We start from the raw sequence: 25264 nt of genomic DNA on the forward strand, positions 1-25264 counted from the left end.
TTACATACTGTTTACAATTTAGTGAAGTTTATATTACAAAATTTTAACAGTGTTTTGTTATACTTGCAGCTGCAGGAAGAAGCTGATTCGCTACGTCAGCAACTGACAGATGCTAAGATGATGGTCCAAAAATTGCAGTCTAGTCTGGTTTTACAACAGGCCAAGAGCAATTCTTTAAATTCGTCATTACAGTTGCAGCTGAAACGAAATCAGGAAACATTAAAAAATGAAAGAATCTTCGCCGATCGTCGGTTAGGGGAAGTGCTTGCACATTTACTTTTCCTTGAAGGACAGTTAAAAAAGGAACAAAAAAATGTGAAAACAGTTATGAAACAGAAAGATGATATTATTAAATCTCAAAATGAAAAGATTAGCTTGTTGACTCAAACAAATGAACGTTTAGTGCAAGCTGTCCGAGAAGCCTATGCACGCAAGGGAAAAAATGGAACAGTCATGGGTTCATTTGATAGTTGTAGTAGTGAAAGTTTGAAGGAAAATAAAGGAAAAGACAAAAGCTCTAAGACTCCACAAAAAGGGAGGTTTGAAAGTATGAAAGACCGATTATGGCATCATAAAAGTGCATTGGATTTAACAGAGCCAGAATCTAATATGAAAAAACTTAGAAATCGTATGTTCAGTAGTCATGAAAATTTATCTGCATTACACAAAAAGGAATTTAATCAGAATCGTGACAAAAAATGTCGAAGTATTGCTGGTTATCCAGAATGTTCTGACTTTTTCCCAGAAATCCCAGAAGGAATTGAGTCAAAGGGAGATAATTCTATTTCTGAACTGGATAATCAATCATTGTATGAAAATGATTTAAGTGGTAGTGGTGAAGATAGTCCGAAATATAATGATGTACCATTCCAAAGTTATACTGACAGTAGTGGACATCACATGACTTCTGTCGGCTCTATGCCGATTCTTTCTCAAAGGGATACAAATAAAGATCATTCCTTTACAAAAGAAAGACCTCATTCTATGTCTGCTATGGAATACATATCGCCTGAAAAAAGTGATTCTTTCTCTCCGTCACCACAGAAATCACCTCAGACACCAACATCAGAGTCAAATCCATTTAAAAACTTGAAAACTATATTGAAAAGAAAAGGAAGTAAATCGAAAAATAAAAAACGAAATGTGTCAATATCCCAGTCACCTGCACAAGAAGTGAGTGTTAAGAAACACTTTGAAAGATACGACATGTCCTGATATATATGTATAGGATGTAGAACGTGTCCTTATAGTCGATAGATATTTAATTGTACTGTCATGATGAATATTCAAAATGCATATATAAAATTGTCAGCTGAAGAAATCTCTGTCTCTGTGATAATTTTGTCATTTTTTAGGTCACCTGACCAAAAAGGCCAAGTGGGCTTTTTCATCACATTGCATCTGTTGTCATCCATTATCTTCTCCTCTGAAACTATTGGGCTGAGTTAAACCAAACTTCGACACAATTATCATTGAGTGTCTACTTTTGAAATGTGTCTGATGAAATCGCCTGCACACTAAGACAGCCCACATGACTCAGAATAGAACATAAGGGTTAAATGCAAGTTTTGTCTATTATTTTGAAAACATCTATCAATAGAGAAAATCTGCCAGGCCAGAATTGTTCAGAATGTTGAATTCTACCTATTGTTCGTTTCTGTCAAAACTTTGCTTCTTACATAAGGGAATTATTGCCCTTAAATGACACACTTTATCAATTTTCATTCTTGCCTATTATTTGGAAAACTGAATTGACAGAAAGTTAAAATAGCATGACAAGATCCTCAAATAAGGCAACATGGCAAAAATCTTCCAAAAACTCCTTATAAGAGTTATTTCCCTTTAAGACAATTTTCCTGATTTACTGTGTATCTTAACTTGTAAACTATAATAGACAGATAGACTTTTTAAAAGTAGCAAAAAATGGTCAGCAAAACAAGATCAACAAAAAAAGATTTTTTTGTCATGAATTCTATTCTAGTCTACAATGTTGAAGAGTGTAGATTGTTCAAGATGTAGGTATACCTAGGTGATAGACACAGGCTCTTTGGAGAATCTAGCTTGTAGAATTCAATTGCAACAGAAATGGTGCTTTTTATATTTTATTTTTGTTAGAGTTTCTGTAATATGAATTAGAAGCATAGATGATAAAACAAGCTTTTCTCTATGATGTTTGATTATGATTTTTGCATGTATAAATTCACTTTCTTTAAAATATTGTTTTTCTTTAAAGTACTTTGATAGTACGACAGTGAAAGTTGGTTCAAAATGGTCAGATTTTTTTGTTTAATTTCTAAAATCCCTTCTTGTTTGGTATAGAACATTGTTCATGTCTACAGATTTATACTTGCATCTGTCCTGCTTGAAACCAAAATTTTTCTTACACCTATGAAATCTAGTGCAAGATTTCAAACATTGAAAACTGCTTCTTAGAGCTTTCTTATTTTCTAAAAGTGGTGTATTTAGTCCAAAGTTATCACCATGTATCATCAGTACACTGGATATAGGTACTAACCAAGCATGCATGATCGATTTTGATCTTACACGGTAAAGAAAATCTCTGTATAGTTACTTAGAATCTGAGAAAGCAACTTGGTCAAAATACTTAATTCATGAATGTAAATTTCATTAAATTATAATAATGTTAATAATAATCAAATCTGTAAAACTTGAAATCTGGATTATGTGGGTTTCAGCATATGGCTTAATATTAAGTTTCTCAAAGATGCATTTTTTCACTTGATCTATTTGTATGAAGATCTTTTTTTTTTATGAACTCAAGTTTGTTTAGAATTGAAAACACTATGCTTTCAGCTTGTCCAGTCAGCCCTGAAAGTGATGCACACCAGTAACTGTATGCCTTGTCTGTTATAGTGCTTTTTCTGCTTTGAGATAATTTGTATACACATAGGGGTGTGAATGGGTTACTGTCTCAAAGACTTGTACCCAACAATTTGTTATTCATATTGAATTGTAATAAGATGAGATATCCAGCATGGAAGTGACGTTGCTGGTTTTGTTTTTATACAATTTACAATATAAATACATTTGATAAAATAATATAGGACAGATTTTAGAAATAAAATACCATGTATATGATAAAATCTTTTCATATCTCTTTGGAAAGGCAGTGTTTCAATTTTTGTCTTGACCTGGCTCATACTTTAAAATTTATACCATTTACTACTAAAGGTATGTCCTTCAGTTTACATGTTACACATGTGAGTTTTTCTTTCGCAGGACAAATTAGATTCATTTTATAAAATTTCATAACATTGACCGTCAAAGTTATGCTGGTTTTTTTTTTAAGTCTAAAGATTGCACATTTGAGGTAGTTTTTGAAAATTCTAAAGAAAATTAATATTTCTAATGACTTTATATAATTTCAACCTTGCAAGTTTGTATATTAAGGGCCAATGTATATATCTCCAACAATACTGTGAATTATTTCGGGATACAATTTATTTTTGTGATAATAAACATGTACATGTCTAACATATGTTTAATATTATTGTTCATTTCACCATTGGCGAGATACTGAACATGTCCAAGTTAATTATACAATACACGAATATAGTACTTTAATGATTAAACAGATTAATTATGACTATCATAAATTACTGAACTTTTTTATGTGTAACAGTTAGCATGTGAATGATAATTTTGATGTTCTACTCATTTATAAATTGTCATTAAAACATGAGAAAACATTAGGTCATTACAGAACATTTCCTTGATATTTGAAAACAACCAACAAAATAGCTTTCTCCTTCTGCTACTGAAGTCCTATGAAATTTCTTATAAACTGTCAAAGGTTTTCTCAAAGAAAAAGCATTGCTATAAATTAAGAAATTATTGTGACTTTATAATTTAAGACCAAAATGTAATTTTAATGTTTGTGATATCGAGAAAATCCTGCTTCATTCATATAAATATTACAAAATGCGAGTTTAAATTATTACGATTACAACACTGTCACATTACATTTTTGGCAATAATTTCTAAATTCACAGTATTACATTAGGGTTTACTCGAAGTAAAGACATAATGTAATTAGATGGCTAAAAATCAGATTTACATTCTTGTTCTTAGATGACCAGATTTTTTTTTTTACAAATAATGATTGTTATGCACATGAAACAATGAGCAGACAAGAAACACTTGATTTACAAGCATTTGTTTAAATAGGACAACTTATCTTGTGTGTATGTATATAAATTATATGAATAAATACTAAAAGTTAAGGCTTACGAAAAAGGCCTGCCATAATGGTTAAGGAAAACTTGCATATCCTATCTTTCCTGTTTCTGTTTGAATACATATTTACATAGTAGCTTTTCTTCCTCTTGCCAACATTGAAGTAAATATGCAAAATATTTATGCAGTTCATGTCATATTCTGAGCTATTTCCTTTTGTACTGATATGATTTCCACTTTTCTATCCAAGTCTTTCATATTATTGTCCTAAGGGAGATAACTAGAATAAATTTTATTGAACATTTGTATCTAGTTTTGCCTTTTTGATTCAAACACCAAATAGTCAATAGTGTTGACTCATTACTGTCACCTTTATTTCTCATCTGTATCTCCTTGGTTACACTTTGAAATTACATGGCTTTGTAAGGGTAAAAGTTCATTATAAGAATTCCAAATATTAAAAGATGGATTATTAAAAAAAAAGGGCTACTGCAATTTTGGATTATGATAAGTTGATTTTCAGGCTTCTTTTCTGTGGAAAACTGCAGTTACTTATGAATGATTGATGTAACCAAGCCTACAATAGTCCCCTTTTGTGAATACCATAGTTAATTGTTATCTACATGATTTCAGCTTATCTCAATGGATGTGTAAATATGAGAATTGTGCACCTCACTATTCTTCCTCAAATTGATTTTGGAAACATACTTTACTTTAAATTGAATTGTCTTTTCTTAGACTTCATGAGAATTATTAAGGTGATCACCTGTTGGAAATATTAGTGTGTTTGCTTGGCATTTAATGTTATTTTTAAAACTAATTTTCTGGTAAGAAGCAAGAAAAGTCCAATTCAATGTTATGAGCAATAAGGTAAAAGAAAACCTGTGGTATGAGCAGTTATCTAAGGCAAAGTCAATTCTTTCCAAATAAGAGAGACAAAGCTCATTGTATTAGCAGTAAGCAAAGGCAAAGTCAATCCTTTCCAAATAAGAGAGACAAAGCTCATTGTATGATCAGTAAGCAAAGGCAAAGTCAATCCTTTCCAAATAAGAGAGACAAAGCTCATTGTATGATCAGTTAGCAAAGGCAAAGTCAATCCTTTCCAAATAAGAGAGACAAAGCTCATTGTATGAGCTATTAGAAATACTGTGGATTCATTTATTTTTGTGGGTATCAATTTTCGTCGATTGCTACTTGCATATTCGTGGATATTGGATTTTGTGGTTTTGTCAATCTCTGTATACAAAGCCTATTGAAAAGATGATATTCATTGAACATTTTATTTCGTGGTTCCACTCAATCCACTGTACCTACGAAATCCATGAAAATTGGTATCCAACGAATAATAATGAATCCACAGTACTCAAAACAAGGTATGCCTATTAAGAAAGACAAAGCTCATGGTTTTAGAAATAATAAATGCATATCACATGGAATGGGAATAAGGGAGACAAACCCCATTGTATGAGCAAAAACAGACATAAGCTCACAAATTGAACAACAAAAATGACAATAGAATTTAGACTTAAGCCAGGAATGTGTCAAAGAGACAAGATTACAACCAAAGAACAGATAACAGCCCAAGGCCACCAATAAGTCTTTAATTTGGCAGGGTTAAACATGTTTTATGAGATCTCAAACCTCCCCCTTTACCTCTAGCTAAAGTGGAATAAACATACACAAAGCAATAAGCACAGTAAAACGTAGTTTCAAAGAAGTCATAGGAGACCGATGTTAGAATAGGTAACAGAAGAAACTAAGCAAAATGCCAAAGATCAACATAAATTAAAGATATGATATGAGCTCTAAGAAAATAAAGCTCATGTTGTGAGCAATATTAATGCAAAGTTCATGGTAAGTCCAATTAGAAAGACACAAGCTCACAGTGTAAGCACTAAGAAAAGAAAAAAAACATGTGATAAGAAAGAGGAAAAGACAAAATATGTGGTATGAGCAACTAGAAAGACCCATGGTTGGGGCAATATAATTAGACAGTTTTCATTGTATGAACAAAGAGTTAAGACAAAACCAATGGTATAAGCAATAAGCAAGACAAACCTCACGAATTGAGCATTTAGGAAAGAAACGCCTACAATAAGAAAGTCATAGTTCCTGTTATAAACAATATAAAAGACATAAGCCATGGTATGAAGGAGTAATAATAGAAGGCACATGTTATAAACAATCAGAAAGACAAAGCTCATGGTATGAGCAATAAGAAATACAAGGCTCTTGGTATAATCCATAAGAAAGTCGAGGCTCACGGTATGAGCTATAAAATGGACAGTCCAATTTATAACAATACTCAAAGAGCTATATGTCAAAGAAATAAATGTGAGCAATATTGCATGTTATGGGCAATAAAATAAGACAAAGTTCATGATAAGAACAATAAAAAAAGACAAAGTTTATGATAAAAACAATAAAAAAAGACCAAGTCGATGGTGAGAGTAAAAAGAAAGACAAAGATTACGGTATGACCAATAAGATAGACGTAATTCATTGTATGAAGAGTAGAAGACACAGTTCATGGTAATGGTATTGGCAATTAGAATAGATAAAGCCCATATTCTGAACAAAGATGAAATAAAGGCAAACAGAAGATAGTTTATGCTATGAGCACAAAACACATAATCCGGTTTAAGAGCCCATGGTATATATTAGCAATAGAAATAGACAGACAAAGCCCATGGTATTAGCAAAAGGAACAGACAAAGCCCATGGTATTAGCAATAGGAAAAGATAAAGCCCATGGTATTAGCAATAGGAATAGACAAACAATGTCAATGGTATTAGCAATAGGAACAGACAAAGCCCATGGTATTAGGAATAGACAGACAAAGCCCATGGTATTAGCAATAGGAATAGACGGACAAAGTCCATGGTATTAGCAATAGGAAAAGACGAAGCCCATGGTATTAGCAATAGGAATAGACAGAAAAAGCCAATGGTATTAGCAATAGGAATAGACAGACAACGCCCATGGTATTAGCAATAGGAACAGACAAAGCCCATGGTATTAGGAATAGACAGACAAAGCCCATGGTATTAGCAATAGGAACAGACAAATCTCATGGTATTAGTAATAGGAATAGAAGGACAAAGTCCATGGTATTAGCAAAAGGAACAGACAAAGCCCATGGTTTTAGCAATAGAAATAGATAAAGCCCATGGTATTATCAATAGGAATCAACAGACAAAGTCCATGGTATTAGCAATAGGAACAGACAACGCCCATGGTTTTAGCAATAGAAATAGATAAAGCCCATGGTATTAGCAATAGGAATAGACAGACAAAGCCCATGATATTAGCAATAGGAATAGACAGAGTCGGGACAAAGCCCATGGTATTAGCAATAATAGGAATAGATAAAGCCCATTGTATGAGTAAAAAGAATAGACAAAGCCCATGGTATATAAACCTCCAAGGAAAAAAGATCCCATGGTAACACAATATGAAGAGACAATCTACGTCATGGGCAATATAAAAATAGGCCATCCATTGTAGGAAGCAGTAATAGAAAACAATCTAAAAAAAGAAGATGTGGTATGATTGTCAATGAGACAACTATCATTAAAAGACCAAAATGACACAGACATTAACAACTATAGGTCACCGTAGAGCCTTCAACAATGAGCAAAGCCCATATCGCATAGTCAGCTATAAAAGGCCCCGATAAGACGCCTATATGTTATGAACAATTAAAACGACAATTCTGGTAGTATGAGCAATAACAAATACAAAGCTCGATAAAGAAATAAATATAGACCATGATTGGCACATATAGACTTGCTATCATACCAAACCAGCGATAACCGATCAAAGTTAATTCGCCCTTGTAACATTGCTTTTCCGAAGGTTAAGGGATCACCCACTGAATCACCACAAAGTATGGCATAGGTCGCAGGTCTTAGAACGAAAGTGTGCCAATATAAGGGCGAACACTCAGACTACAAGGTCGCGTACAAGGCCAACAAGCTTTAACAATAGACATGATCTACTCATTCGGTTCTATCAGAGACATTTATATCTTTTTTTTCTACTGTCTTGACAGTTAATGTATAAATCATTTGAATAATAAGATGTTAATTTAAAATTCATGAAAATAATTTATTCTAGAAAGAATGCCATGACTGGTGTTGAATGGGTGTGTAGATTTATCAATTAGGTCTGCCGCCTTGTCAATAAACATTTTGGTATAAAAAATATGCTATTGCAATTTCGTATAATTAAAAGGTTCGTGTGTGCTTTTTAATATTTAGAAAATCTTTGTTGTGATGAAAAAGTTGAACCGTTCTTTCACAAGTAAACTGACGAGGATTATTGGTATGCGAAAGGAATATTAGCCACTATTCTTCAACATAGTAGTTAATCTCGTTTCATGTGCACTCAACGCTTTGTGTGTACGTATAGCTGCTAGTAATGTTTATTTACAAGAAAAGATGAAAAAATAAAAATACAGTTCTTGCTGTACAGTTGGTGCAGGATAAAAAAAAAACGATCTATCACTCTACGCAGTCAGTGGCTAGAATGATTACATAGTTTGAGATTTCGCTGTCAAGTCCGTTAATGTAAACCAGGAACAGGCTATTACTGGTCTTGAGAAGAATGAGAATTTGAAATAGTCATGTCTTTGGCTGAAGATAGTGTACGCCATTGATCGTATTTTGTCTCGATAGGTCGGTAGATGGTAAAATCATCAACAAACAGACAGATCTTTTATTGTATTTGTTATCTGTGATATCGTTAATGTAAATTAGAAAGGGATAGGGGCAAGTATACTACCTTACGGTACTCTACATGTAACGCCTACTTTATCTGAAGACTTATTGTCTTACGAAACTGTCTGAGTTCTGTTGCCTACAAAGGCCATTTGTGATAACTCATTGTATCTTGTAGCAGACGTTGTTTACTTACTTTACCAAATGTCAAAGACTATAATGTCTGCTTGAATTTAATTGTCAATTGTAACTGTTCAATATCATGCGTGTATCAGGCTGTAAGGTTTTGTTTCGCGTTAGTGTATATCGTGAAATGCAGTGGACTTGTAACTATTAACTATATATATAGCTTATTTTTCAATTAACATTTTCTGGACAAAGAAAGATAATTCGAAAAGTTTAAGATTCGGTTATTGCGAAGAAATATTGTATCTCTTCTGATGATATCCACAATAATAAAAATGACAAGAAACCTGTCATTTCATTAAAGTTTTAATGAGTACCAAATATCGTAATCACGCAAAATTGGAAGTATATATGGTTTCACGAAACTGTTATTAAAAGTTGTATTTTTCCCAAAAGATGGATCTTTTTTATAGTATTTTTTCGCAAAGTAGATAAGAAATTGTTCTGTCAAAATACGTTTCTAATATCTCGATACTGCGTTTGGTGTATTTGGAAATAATACAGATTTGCTTAGCTATAGTTTTAGTTTTAGATAAGACTACATGTATATTGTTTCATTTGCTTCTGTATAACAATTATGTACTTATTAGCTATAAATATGCAGGGTTGCCGCTGTCTTTTGAATGTTAGGTTGCTGACTATTTGTCAAATAACCCACATTTAATAGCCCTCGTCTCGTTTTATTTGCATTGTAGGTGTGCATCATATTGTAGTTGTGGCCTGGTCTAACATACATGTATATGGGAACTTTACACTTGTACCATATGGGTCGCATCAAAGGTCTCGTGGGACTAGCGTGTTTCGAAATGAATTAAAGTGATATGCCGTGGGTTCCATCACGGGCAAGTCAAACTAAAGATTGAAATAAGTATTTGCTGCCTCATCGCTTTAAGCACTCGACAATAACTTAAGGGTTAAGGGAAAGCGGCTGGTCGGCTTGGAGTCAGAACAATGCGTCTGGGCGATATATACAATATTCCACCAGAGTTCAAATGACGTGGATGTAAGCAACTATATAGGTCATCATACAGGAACAAGTCTGGTCAATGGCACACTTGGTGCTTGTGTGAATACCTATAGCATGTTCATTATTTAATTTTAAAGGGCTTTTCGGTGTTTTCTAAATTTCAAATTTAAAAAAATACATCAGAAAGATCTAGTTGTATTCATGTTGCATTGAACTTGAAAATTCAGTTTTTAAATACAGAATATACGCAATCTTTTCATAATAAACAATGAAAATCATTCACTTTTACTGAACAATATATGTTTGTTTATGAGTTCGTGTTGGGCGGGTTCTCCAACTACTGTTTGAAGGATAAATAAAATTAAACCCATGTACTGATACATGTAATGGATAAATTTTGATAAATTTTAAAAAATTGACAGAAGAAAAATGTTAGTTTTAACTCTTGATTTATATGGATCCGAAGTACACATAGACTTGTAATTTAGTACACTAGACCCGCGTTATGTCTACATTAGTCGTATTAGTAATTGCGCTGGAATAAAAACCAACATCATATAGGAAGTTTGAAGAGCAACAAAAACCAAAATTCAAAAAAGTTCCAAATACGACTATATTCATATATATGCAATTGTAAACGACTGAGGGTAAAAATCGCAGTTTTTCGAAAAATTCACAATTTATAAATCACGATGTCATGCATTTACAACTCCATTTACTGTCTATGACAGCTCTAAACTGATTAATCCGTCTTTGACAGCGTTAAACAATAACTGTAAACACATACACCAAAAACAAAAAACCGAAATGGATTATATTACCAAATCAAAAATCAGCCAAACTACTTGTAAACTAAAGTGTTTTCAGTTCTATAGGTCAGTGTGGGCTTTTCCGCGCTAAACCTACAAAGAAATACAAACAAACCCAAAACAACAGATATCAATCCAGAAACACATGAATTAAGTAACTACAATATAAGCAAGCTTCCCAATACAGCATTGGAATCAACCTTACATTGGGACATCAAACAAGGAAAACAACAAATCATTTACCCATGTATATATAGACTACCATCCTGTAACATGGAAATTCGAGGGCGTATGCTGTGACGACTGCGGCGTATGGCATCGCAGATCATGCATTAAATTGTGCACAACAGAGTCTGACTATGAACTCATAGAAATAGCAAATTTGCAATGGCTATGCTGTAAAAGAGGGACGAAAGATACCAGAGGGACATACATGTGTCAGCTAAACACCTCGAACTACAAGTATTTTTTCCATACAAGGTGGAAGCAATAAAGCTTTAAAATTGAGATCGAAAACGGGGAATGTTTATTAGATCTATAATTTTTTTTAATTGAGTGACAATGGTATGTGTTGAAACTATATAGTCGACTCAATTAATATTACTCTGCATGCGTATATATATAAAAAAAAAAATCAGGAACCGCCGGGTAGTGCAAACAACCAGAATTCCTATACCATCGAATATTTAAGGTTCATGCAGGTTACCGTAGAAGTTTTCTAAAGTTCGTTCGAACTGGAATTCTCTGTACAGATTTGTTTTTCTGGTAGGTTTATTACCGAGAGTGGTAAGTATCCGGATTTTGTTCGAATGAACGAGATTTGAAGCCTTTCAAGTCGCTATCCAATCAGTATTAGGCATTAAAGACTTGTTTGGAGATGTAAAAAGTTAATATTTAAACTTCCTTATATAAGTAAACAAATATAGAGTAATCAATTACATATTTTATCAGAAAGATACGTTAACCCCCGTTCACAATGCATCGGTATTAAAATATGGTACATTTGTCAATGTGTGATTTTCACTTAGACAAGTATCCGCCACAGCACATAAACATAGAGGTCATCGTATTGTATGGCCATCCGACACAATGTTCAAAACGCCTAACGTATTTCAAGAGATAAGATGCCATCAGACAACAAAATTTGAAACTATTCAAGAGAAAAATATCTGAAGCTGAAAGCATCAAATTTAAAAACAATGATGATTGAAAGCAACCGACGCCAACCACTGCATGGTCTACATGTTTCTACATGGCTTATGACGGGCACATGAAGAATATGACGAGATTCTGTTATTAACAGAAAAACTAAGAAAAATAATTTAAAATAAGTACATTTTAATTGAAAGACATTGGCTGAATAGATCAATATAAAAATTCTTCTTCGCTGACATTCATACAAAACAATTTCATAATATTAACTCTTCAGTGGAAAACCACTGTGGAATAAAAGAGACTTGCAGTATATCAAGCAGACATCAAATATATCAAAATATCATAAAAATATGTTATTACAAATCTTCCAATTAGAAAATAAATTAACATTAACGTAATGATTAAAAAGATAACAGGTCATTTGAAATCACTAGAACTCATTACCAAACTTCAGATACGTTTTCAGACTGACGGGAAAGTCTAAAGAATCAATGCTAGAGTTTGGTGTCTGAGTTTGTATACTGTCACGAGTCTTTAATCTGCAAAGCTGCTGTAATGTAAAAGCACTTTTTGATGAGCTTATCAAGTTTGTGTAAACATCGTACACTTTATTTCTTCCTCGTTTATTGTTAGGTGTCCGCACTTTGCTTTGCGCCGTAACCGTAAATCCAAGCTTGACTAGATATTTGGCAAGTTTTTGTCTACTTTGTGAGTGAAAATCGTGATTGTCAGTTGCAAATTTGAGCAATTTATGTAATGGTGTTTCTCCTTGGTTATTTAAAATGTTGAATTTAGCACCACATCTGATTAAAGCCTCCACTGTTTCTGTACAACACATTGAACATGCGACATGAAGAGGTGTGTCGCCGTGGATTGGGTCCTGAGTATTTACGTCACATCCGACCCCAACCAGCTTCTCAATGATGGCCGCAGAGTGAGCGGCAGCTACATGTATCGGCTGTCTTCCATTGTTTCCGTATAGTTTTGGATCTGCTCCATGTTTAAGCAATAATCCTACGACGTCTTCCTGTAAAAGAATAATATATGTTAAATTCATTCATTCAACTTGGAAAATAAAATAGAATACAACATATATTACGAATATGAGACGAAAAAAGTTGGGAAGCCAACACATGCACTTAGATTTCCATATATATTTATATATGTCTGCAAACAAAAATGTTAACGCATGAATACATGTACTCTATTTTAAAAGAACATTTATAACTCATTGAAAGAGTTGGTGTATTTATAATTTTCATCATTTATAAATTAAAACCAAATTTGAAGATTATGCTGAAAGCAAACTCTACTAATTAAAAGCTTTTTGTTTTAGTGAGCTGTCAGGTTTCATTCTGTTTCATTGATTTATATATCATGTCTTCGTTTGTATCATGTCTTATTTTATATCATGTCTTCGTTTGTATCATGTCTTATTTTATATCATGTCTTCGTTTTTATCATGTCTTAGTTTTTATCATGTCTTCATTTTACCATCTCCTCATGTTATCATATATGAATTAAGATTAATCAATCACAAGTTGAAATTTTGCTAAAAGTTTTGTTGAAAACTACATTTGACTGTAAAGGCTTATCATATAGTTAGTTAATCGTTATTTACAAATTTCAATTTATCATTTCTCAATTAATAAACACAAGTTTAACCGATAATGTAATGAGATTAAGCCGTTTATGTCATCTCCTTTACAACCTATGATATTTGTTTCCCCTATCATTTGTAAAACGATCAAACATTTAAAAAAAACAACAGATATTCAATCATATAAAGAACATTTATACAAATAACTTGAATTCTATAAAAGACTTTACACATTTCAGTAAAAACCTATTCCGAGTGATTAATTTTAAGTTCCAATCTGGCAGCTTAAATATTTAAACAAACCAGCTGAGCTAAGCATTAATTTCCAACAGAAAATTATCATCCCCTTTTCAATCTTTATAGACAGAAATGAACTTCATAAATTAGCTAAACTAACAAATATAATTAAAAACAAATACCTTTTTATCCATTGCTGAAAAGATAGCAGGCATTAAAGCGGCATCGATGTTTGCTCCATTTTTTATGAGTACTTTTGCTACTTCTGTTCGACCAGCATGCATTGCTACATGCAGCAATGGTTTTCCTTCATAGAACACGTTCACATTGGCTCCTCTGTTCAGCAAAAGTTCTACTGTCGGCCTGTTTCCTTTAGCTACAGCATGGCAGAGCATTTTTGAGAGGTAATTCTTTCCCATTTTGTTATCCTGGTTTGATAGAAAATGATCATCTACATATGGTAATAAAAGCTTCAGAAGGTCACATGACCCATTTGACACTGCTCTGATGAGTAGATCAGAGCATATCTCTGACATATCTGAGAGCTTGGAGCTTGAGAAATGAGTCATTAGCAAAGCTTTTAGTATATCGTTGTGTCCCATATTCACACACCATTGTAAAGATTGAATTATGCACTCCTTGGAAGCGTTTGGATTGACCAATTCCATTGTTTGTTACCTGCAACAAAAACAGTGGCATGAGTATATATAAAGATCACATGGCATTGTCCATAGATGTCACTAATATTATTACTAATTAGTAAGCGCTGTCAGGATCCCATTACTAATTAGTATGCGCTTTCAAGATAAGATTACTACTTAGCGCTGTCAGGAAAATCTTATCACATCTTTATTGTGATTATATATTCTAATTATTAGTGTCATTATTTTTTTATCTTATTAATCCAGTATAAAAATGTCAATTTTCAAGTTTAACTGTTCATACGTACATGTGCATGTTCGCGTTGATTCACCAAGATAAACAATATGGTAAGAAATTATAGATCCATCCAGTATTGTAAATTTGCTTTAAAACCTTTGCTTTTGTCGCACCTTTTTAAATATTTGGTAACGGTTTTCTTTTCTTATCTGAACCAGTCATTTTTTAACTGGATAGGATTGACGTAAATACCATGCCATGTTAAATGGATGGGAAGTAATTAATCATACGTTATGGCATAAAATTCTCTGGATCTTATTTATTTATCAATTATATCAACTAGATCATTTAAATGAAATTTGAAAATAAATTATATCATTTAAAATTGATTAAAGTGAAGTCATTCAATTCAAAATGTCCATATGATTCACTAGAGTCACTATGATTCTTTTAAAGAGAACGGAAATGATATCCGTTATTATTAGTAAATATATTCAATTGAAATCAGATAAGTAGAAAAAACTGTTCAGAATTTTTTCTTTAGAAGAGTTTATCTGCTTGAATTATCAAAAGAAAGGAAGGTAAAATACAAAATTAAACATGAAAGCGACCAATTTAAAATAAGAAACTGTTCAGAGCAGATTTTAAAAGTCGGTCGCGGACTGAAATAGGCCAAGCTTAACCTTAACTAATGCATTTGAGAAGGTTCATTTCTGAGAGCAGATGCTCGTAGATGCATTACTAGTATTTACATTTACAAATTAAATCGCAATTAAGGTCGTTTGGCTGTTTTGTGAGTTTTAGGTTTTAAATAACATGGACCTTAAATTGTTTTTATGACATTTTCATTTCCAGTCCTGCCTTTTAACCAGTTTCTATACACCCCTTTGAGAAATAAAAGCACGTTGAGGTCGTTTGGGGCCCTTTCGTTCTATTTTTTTGTGAGGTAACACTCAACATTTCTATAACTAGCAGGTATAATATTGACGAGATCTTCTCTCTAATTGCCAGTGGCGGAATCGTGGAGGGGCCACAGACAGTCAGAGTACAATACAACAATACTGTATTCTCTATAAATACCAATACGCCCCCATTTATGACGGGGAACAAATATTTGGCAAAACATTATCCAAAAATGTTTCACCTCGCTCCGCTCGTCGATATATCTTAAATATTTGTGAATTACTCCCATCTTTAAAAAAAAAACACGGAACCTATCATGTTTTAAATGGCATAGCTTTAGCTTCTAAAATGTTAAGTTAGCCTGAATTTGGACATACATGTATTAATAACTTAAAAGTTCAAAACAATTAATATTTAAATACAATCCGCATACCAATTAAAGCGGTATTGTTATGTGCACAAAAAAAAACAAAAAAGTATACATGTAGATTCGATTAAAAAAAGTCTAAACACTTACTTCTTTTAATAACAGGCACCCAGAATTCTTTGTTTTCCAGTTGTGACTGGGTTATGAAGAATTGTATCACTAGCACAAAGGAATGGAGATAAGCCGATTATGGAAACGATCTGGCCAATTAATCTTGGCCATAATTCTGACACATGATATCGATATTATATCACCTTTGGACGAAAATTGACTAAGACGAAAAATTAAGATAAATGAAAAGAAATAAAAATATACGAAATGTTATCAAAGTGGTAATTAATCAATCTCAACTAATAATAACACTGAGAACGAAAATCTAGGGAAAATCTAAAGAGCCTGTGTCGCGCACCTTGGTCTATGTGAATATTAAACAAAGGAAGCAGATGGATTCAGGACAAAATTGTGTTTTGGTGATGGTGATGTGTTTTTACATCTTACTTTACTGAACATTCTTGTTGCTTACAATTATCTCTATCTATAATGAACTAATTACTTGGCCCAGTAGGCTGTTTACAGTTTATCTCTATCTATAATAATATTCAAGATAATGACAAAAAAACAGTTAAAATTTCCTTCGAATTACTAATTCAGGAGCAGTTACCCAACAACGGGTTGTCCGATTCATCTGAAAATTTCAGGGCAGATAGATCTTGACCTGATAAACAAGTTTATCCCATTTGAGATTTGCTCTAAATAAGCCAAAAACTGCATTTACCCCTATGTTCTATTTAAACTAGATACCCCAATGATGATTGTGGCCAAGTTTGGATTAATTTGGCCCAGTAGTTTCAGAGAAGAAGAATTTTGTAAAAGTTAACGACGCCAGAAAACGACGGACGCCGGATGCAAAGTGATGGGAAAAGCTCACTTGGCCCGAAGGCCAGGTGAGCCAAAAACAGGATCCATACTTTTGTATAAGATAAGAATCAAGGGTTGGTACAGTATTAACTTTTTGTCTTCAAAAGTAGTCGACAGAAAATTTTACCATTTGTTGATTTGTTTGTTAAAAAGAAAATGTTATTTTTATCGAGAGCATCGATTCTTATAAATATATAGCCGTTGTGTTATTTGGTTATTAGAAAACATATTTTTCATAATGATGATGCTAGGACTTTATGTGACCTTTTCCAAGTCAAGTTGACATGATGTATTGTATTCATCAATATATTGACATATTATTAGGATTCAATCAATTCAAACATACTTTTACAAAGCCATAGACATGTCTTTATAAATCTATGATTCAATTAATATTCAGTTCATTTTATACAATTTCAACGAAGTAGAAAATCGAAAACAGCTTCATATTTGATTACATATGAGAATATATATAAGAAAGATTTTTGGGTGGGCGTATCTAATTTTGCTAGGAAGAACAACTTTGAACTTTTATGTGAATAATACGTCTTTAAATTGAAAATTAAGAAATATTACTGTAAAATAAAAACATGTCTAGAGTATATTTGTAATTTGTTTTTATCGTCGTTTCCCGACCGTAAGTTCAAATTCCAAGAGTCATAATTTCTTACACAATGACTTTTTGTGTCGCAATCCGGAAAATAGCTCTTCATCCAACATAACTTTATTAAATAATTGAACAATACTAGGAACACTGGTTTTCTGACTGCATATTATACGTCTTCTGTATTTACTATCGCATAGGCATTTTTAAAATACTCATCATCTTATCATTTCCAATACGAAAGAAATTGTCCGTCAAAAATGGTCTGTACGGTTAGTTACATATGCGCCCTCCATACATACTATATTAGTTGTAGCCATAAAATGAGATACAGCACTATGATCAAAAACCGTGATCCTCAATTGAGTTTGTTTAGTTGGTCAATAGTATATAACATAATATACTTAAACTAGCGAGCATACGAACTATTCAAGTTACCAACTATTCTGACTATCAATTATTGAACTATACCGACTATATTCAAGTTATAAACAACAATCCAAGCTACCACCTATTTAACTTATCAACTATTCACACTATCAACTTTTGAAGCTATCGACTATTTTAAAAGTTAACAACTATCCAAACTACCAACTATCCAAGCTACATGTACCAACTATCCTAATAACATATGTACCAACTATTCAATAAAACAACTATTCAAGCTACCAACTAGTCTAGCTACATGGACCAACTATTTAAGGTATATGTACAAACTATCCTAGCTACCGACTATGCAAGCTACATGTACCAATTATCTAAGCTTTTTACTATTCAAGCTACATGTATCTACCAACTTTTCAAGCTTCCGACTATCAGTCATGCTACAAACTATTCAAGCTACATGCATCTACCAACTTTCCAATCTTCCAACTATCAGTCATGTTACAAACTATTCAAGCTACATGCATCTACCAACTTTCCAAGCTTCCAACTATCAGTCAAACTACAAAATATTCAAGCTATCAACCATTCAACCTACATGTACCTATAATGATTAAGTTACATGCATCTACCAACTTTCCAACTTTCCAACTATCATTCAAGCTACAAACTATTCAAGCTATCAAATATTCAAGCTACATTCACGTTCCAAGTGTTCAAGCTACATATACAAACTATCCGGCAAGATAACAACTATATTCCGACCAGCAACCATGCAATATCCGAACTTCAGCAACTAGTAACTATCAGAATACCGTGTATAAGAATCATATCGCAATTTAAAGTTTATAAATTTGTAGCTCACGGTGATGTTTAAGCGAACAATACAGGAAGGACTCCGAATCTCCCCATTTTCATATTGAACTAAAATCCGATAGTATATAATATTTTGAAATAAAACAGTTAACGTATGGTTGTCAATCTTAACTATTTTGCAACGACAAAGTTAGATTGTATAGGTATAAAAGACAATACTCTAAATACCAATGCAAAACGAAATACTTTTAATATCAATGCAAGCGATATATATGCTGCCAAACTAAAGAAGCGAATGTAAAAATTACAGGAATAATGATATATGAGAAATAACAAATATTCAGGTTAAAAGAGCAGACAATTTTGCTGATGTATACATTACTACATTCATTGTTGCAAATGTGTCATATTAAAATTAAGTAATATTGTTTCACCAAAAAGAAATACAAGTGCCATTAAGGTATTTTTTTTATTAAAACAATTGTGTTTCCCTATATTCTTTTTTATTTCAACAGACCTGAAATATTGCATTGAGACTTACCTTTTCAATTCCCGCGTCTGTCCCGATCTAAATTACTCAGTTTTATGTACACATATCTCGACATGTACTCGGGGTAGATGCCAGAAAACGGTGGGAAATGAAGGAGTTTGCGGTTTTTATTCATTATCGACTGACACATCTCAATAGCGCCTACACCGAATAGCTTTCTAACTTAAGTCATGATCAGTGCAGAATAAACATTTAGTTAAGTCTTTAAAATAGTATTGCATGACCTTTGTTCTAAACATAAGGTGAAAGGTGGAAAGATAAACTTATAACTATTATGGTTCCTTTAATTTATTTAAAAGATACCAGTTTATTTTGATTCCAGATAAGTAATTCATTGAAATAAAATGTTATTTAATAAATATTTCACCTTCAAGTATGTGTGTCTAGAATGGTAAATTGTCGTCATACACAAAGAGATTTTTTATTTATCTAAATTTACCTATATATATCTACAATGTGCTTACCTGTGTCTAGAATTTGCAATCACCATTTTTTCAATAATCTCCTCGACTTATCAACTCTAGATTAGGAAGTGAAATCATTTACAAATTATTTACATATGCTGTAAAACGCCGCCAAAATGATTTCATTTAGTCATTTCTTGCTGAAGGACAGACCTATAAAGAGAAACTCGATACTGATTACAGTTTTACACAGAGCAATTTAACACTTCTAAAGCCGATTTACACGCTTTAATATATAAATAACCATTCTTTTAAATAATTTACCAATTTGTACCTGTCGTATATCGTTTGAAACTTGAGAAAAAATAATATAATCTTTTTATTTTGATTTAAGTATAACCAATTAAGCTAATCGATACATCTCAAAACATACAATTAACAACGTAGGAACAAAGCTTATTGCTCATTAAACATAAATAATGCTAAAGAAAATCTACTAACCAATCATGTGTATTCCATTTGTAAATCAATACAGTGATATATAGACTGATAATATATAAATAAAACAATGCAATACTTATGCAACATTACGCTTAATAAATTTTATTTTAAGATTTAACTGAAATATAATTCATACTTAAGGCATAGTCCACATTTTGTCGAAAGGTCCAAAGGGCCACTATGAGTTCGTCCAACACTTGATGTCCATCGTTTCTAGTTCATAGTCAAGCGTCTTTCATAATGTTCTTCCCGTCTGAAAAGACTTGGTAAATTATAAATAAACTCAGCCTACATGACCTGATAGGACCTACTCAGATGTGTTGTGGTTGCCACTGAGACAACCATCTGCGACAGACCAAATGACGTGAATGTAAGTAACTTTAGGGCACTGTAAGGACACTGATATACCTTTACAGCTACGAGGAAAACTTGTACCGCAAAGAACTAAAGACAGTGCAAAAGGAACAACCATGAATAAATTGAAACAATTCGAAAAGGAAAACAAATTTAAAAAAAACGTTATCAACCAGCAACAACCACTGAACCAAAGGCTCATAATTTGGGACAATACACACAAACAGATTGTAACATAACTTTGTAACGGTTAAATAATGTAATGTTACAGCCGATTAGAACAACAATAAATCATACTTAATTTAACAATGCATTTACATATGACTAACACTATTCCACCTTTATTTTATGCCGGGTTAAAACAGCCTGCATCAAAGAATGGTACAACAGTATTAACTACAACAGAGATAAATACATGTACATGAAAGATCTGCTTCCACTGCTAATCTGATCTGATTACAACAACAATACTTCAGACGATAGAACAAAAGGTAAACAAATAATATCAGAAACCGCGTACAACAGAACATCAGACCTGATTATAACAAATCATGAGACAGCATTACAAGAATGCATCAAATCTGATTACAATAACGATATTTTAAGCAATATACTATAAAAACAAAACACTTTTCTGGCTTAGATTAACGAAACAGCCGACTTGACTAACACACTGAAATACTTTACAACAGACTTAAATACCATTCTGAACAACTACACAACAGCCGACCTGACTAATACACTGAAAATACAAAAAAAAACCGATCTGACTTCTACACTGAACATATAAAACAACCAACCTGACTACTGCACTGAACATACACAACAGCCGACCTGACTACTGTACTGAACAACCACAACAACCGACCTGACTACTGTACAGAACAACCACAACAGCCGACCTGACTGCTGTACTGAACAACCACAACAACCGACCTGACTACTGTACTGAACAAACACAACAGCCGACCTGACTACTGTACTGAACATACACAACAGCCGACCTGACTACTGCACTGAACATACACAACAGCCGACCTGACTGCTGTACTGAACATACAAAACAGCCAACCTGACTACTGTACTGAACATACACAACAGCCGACCTGTCTACTGCACTGAACATACACAACAGACGACCTGACTACTGTACTGAACATACACAACAGCCAACCTGACTACTGTACTAAACATACACAACAGCCGACCTGACAACTGTACTGAACATACACAACAGCCGACCTGACTACTGTACTGAACATACACAACAGTCGACCTAACTACTACACTGAACATACAAAACAGCCGACCTGGCTACTACACTGGACATATACAACAGCCGAATTGACTACTGCACTGAATATAAACAACAACCGACCAAACTACTGTAATCAATATTAATAACAGCCGACCTGACTACTGCACTGAACACAAACAACAGCCGACATGACAACAACACGGAACACACACAGCAGCCAACCTGAATACCACACTGAATACAAACAACAGCCGACCTGACTAATGCACTTAACATACACAGCAGCCGACCTGACTATTACACTCAAAATAAACAACAGCCAACCTTACAACTGCACTGAATATACACAACAGTCAATCTCACTACTACAGTGAACAAAAACAACAGCCGACCGAACTATTATATTAAAATAAACATAAGCCAACCTAACAACTGCACTGAATATAAGCAACAGCCGACCTGACTACTGTACTGAATATACACAACAGCCGACCTGACTACTGTACTGAACATACACAACAGCCGACCTGACTACTGTACTGAACATACACAGCAGCCGACCTGACTATTATACTAAAATACAAATAAGCCGACCTTACTACTGCCCTGAACAAAATGAACAGCCGACATGACTACTGCACTGAACTCACACAGCAGCCGACATGACAACTAAACCTAATATACATAACAGCCGACATGACTACTACATTTAACATATACAACCGCCGACCTGACTACTGTTCTGAACGCCGCAAACAACAGCCGAAATGCCTATACATTGAACACACACAGCTGCCGATCTAACTATTACACTTAACACCCACAACAGACAATCTGACTACTACTCTGAACACACGCAATAGCTGACTTGATTACAACACTTAACACAAACAACAGCCGACCTGACTACTGCTATGAACATGCACAACAGCCGACCTGACTAATTCACTTAACACTAACAAGAGCCAATCTGACTACTACACTGAACACACACGGGAGACGACCTGACTTCTGCACTGAACATACAAAACAACCGACATGACAACCTCACTTATCATACATAACAGCCGACCTGACTACTATGCTAAAACACATACAACAGCCAATCTGACTGCTGCAATGAATACACACAACAGCCGACCTGATTTCTGCACTTAACATACACAACAGCCGACATGACAACTACACTTAACACAAACAACAGCCGACATGCCTTCTACACTGAACTTACACAACAGCCGACATGACAACTACACTTAACACTAACAACAGCCGACATGACAACTACACTAAACACACACAGCAGCCAATATGACAACTACACTGAACACACACACCAGTTAATCTGACTACTACACTGCACACACGATAGTCGACCTGACAACTGCACTGAACATACAAAACAACCGACCTGACTACTTCACTTATCATACATAACAGCCGACCTGACTACTATACTAAAACACACACAACAGCCAATCTGACTTCTGCAGTGAACACGCAGCAGTCGACATGAATAATAAACAAAATTTCAAAAACACAAAGAACAGACCACCTGACCACTGCCCCGAACAAAATGAACAGCCGACATGACTACTGCACTGAACTCACACAGCAGCCGACATGACTACTACACCTTATATACATAACAGCCGACATGACTACTACATTTAACATATACAACCGCCGACCTGACTACTGTACAGAACGCCGCACACAACAGCCGACCTGACTACTGCATTTAACACACACAGCAGCCGACCTGACTACTACACTTAACACCAACAACAGCCAACCTGACTACTATATTGAACACACGCAATAACCGACCTGATTACAACACTGAATGTAAACAACAGCCGACCTGACTACTTCACTAAACACAAACAACAACCGACCTCACTACTGCACTGAACTAACACAACAGCCGACCGAACTATTATACTTAAAATAAACATAAGCTAACCTAATAACTGCACTGAATATAAACAACAGCCGACCTGACTATTTTACTTAAAATACACATAAGCCGACATGACTACTACTGCACTGAACACAAAGAACAGCCAACCTGACTACTGCCCCGAACAAAATGAACAACCGACATGACTACTGCACTGAACTCACACAGCAGCCGACATGACCACTACACCTTATATACATAACAGCCGACATGACTACTACATTTAACATATACAACCGCCGACCTGACTACTGTACAGAACGCCGCACACAACAGCCGACCTGACTACTACATTGAACAGACGCAATAGCCGACCTGATTACAACACTGAATGTAAACAACAGTCAAATTGACTACTGCACTGAACATACAAAACAACCGACCTGACTACTGCACTTAATATACATAACAGCCGACCTGACTACTATACTAAACACACAAATAACAGCCAAGCTGACTACTATACTGAACACACACAACAACCGACCTGACTACTTCACTTATCATACATAACAGCCGACCTGACTACTATACTAAAACACATACAACAGCCAATCTGACTTCTGCACTGAACATACACAACAGCCGACCTGCCTCCTATACTAAACACACACAACAGCCGCCAATCTGACTACTTCACTGAACACACATAACAGCCGACCTAACTACTTCACTTATCATACATAACAGCCGACCTGACTACTATACTAAAACACATACAACAGCCAATCTGACTACTGCACTGAACTTAGACAACATCCGACCTGCCTCCTACACTAAACACACACAACAGCCGCCAATCTGACTACTGCACTGAACACACACAACAACCGACCTGACTACTTCACTTATCATAAAAAAACAGCCGACCTGACTACTTTACTAAAACACATACAACATCCAATCTAACTACTGCAATTAACACGCACAGCAGCCAACCTGACTAATTATCTAAATCTCAAAAATAAACGGCATGATTACTCCACTGAACATACACAACAGTCAACCAAACTACTGCACTGAATATTATTAATTGCCGACCTGACTACTTCACTGAACATTCACAACAGCCGATCTAACTACTGCACTGAACATACACATTAGCCGATCTTACTACTGCACTGAACATACACAAGCTCTGGCCTCACTACCTTACTGAACATACACAACAGCCGGACTGACAACTATACTGAACATACATAACAGCCGACCTAACTACTGCACTGAACACACACACAACAGTCAATCTGACTACTGCACTGAACATACAAAACAACCGACCTGACTACTGCACTTAATATACATAACAGCCGACCTGACTACTATACTAAACACACAAATAACAGCCAAGCAGACAACTGTACTGAACACACAGAACAACCGACCTGACTACTTCACTTATCATACATAACAGCCGACCTGACTACTAT

General features: G+C 34.2%; 2 protein-coding genes across 18 annotated transcripts in view; one reads left to right on the forward strand and one right to left on the reverse strand.

The window, feature by feature from the left end:
• Positions 1 to 4501, forward strand: part of LOC134707004 (uncharacterized) — a 57881-nt gene extending 53380 nt beyond the window's left edge. For all 14 annotated transcript variants that reach the window (XM_063566445.1, XM_063566449.1, XM_063566446.1 and 11 more), the window contains one exon: positions 70 to 4501. In XM_063566445.1, coding sequence (XP_063422515.1) covers positions 70 to 1215 — 1146 coding nt within the window. In that variant the 3' untranslated portion in view covers positions 1216 to 4501. The remainder of the gene's footprint in view (positions 1 to 69) is intronic.
• A 7701-nt stretch (positions 4502 to 12202) lies between these two features.
• On the reverse strand, positions 12203 to 20016 carry LOC134707006 (ankyrin repeat, PH and SEC7 domain containing protein secG-like). 4 transcript variants are annotated; one of them, XM_063566461.1, is made up of 3 exons: positions 19819 to 20016; positions 14056 to 14551; positions 12203 to 13063 (listed from the first exon to the last, which is right to left on the reverse strand). In XM_063566461.1, exons 2-3 carry the CDS (start codon positions 14539 to 14541, stop codon positions 12467 to 12469), a joined length of 1083 nt encoding a protein of 360 aa, XP_063422531.1. In that variant the 5' UTR covers positions 14542 to 14551; positions 19819 to 20016; the 3' UTR covers positions 12203 to 12466. The 4 variants fall into 4 exon arrangements, with proteins under 4 accessions (XP_063422531.1, XP_063422533.1, XP_063422530.1 ...); XM_063566463.1 differs by lacking the exon at positions 19819 to 20016 and adding an exon at positions 19346 to 19498; XM_063566460.1 differs by lacking the exon at positions 19819 to 20016 and adding an exon at positions 16173 to 16297.
• Between the last annotated feature and the right edge of the window lie 5248 nt (positions 20017 to 25264).

Source organism: Mytilus trossulus, chromosome 2 (assembly GCF_036588685.1).
Source record: "Mytilus trossulus isolate FHL-02 chromosome 2, PNRI_Mtr1.1.1.hap1, whole genome shotgun sequence".
Classification (NCBI taxonomy): domain Eukaryota; kingdom Metazoa; phylum Mollusca; class Bivalvia; order Mytilida; family Mytilidae; genus Mytilus; species Mytilus trossulus.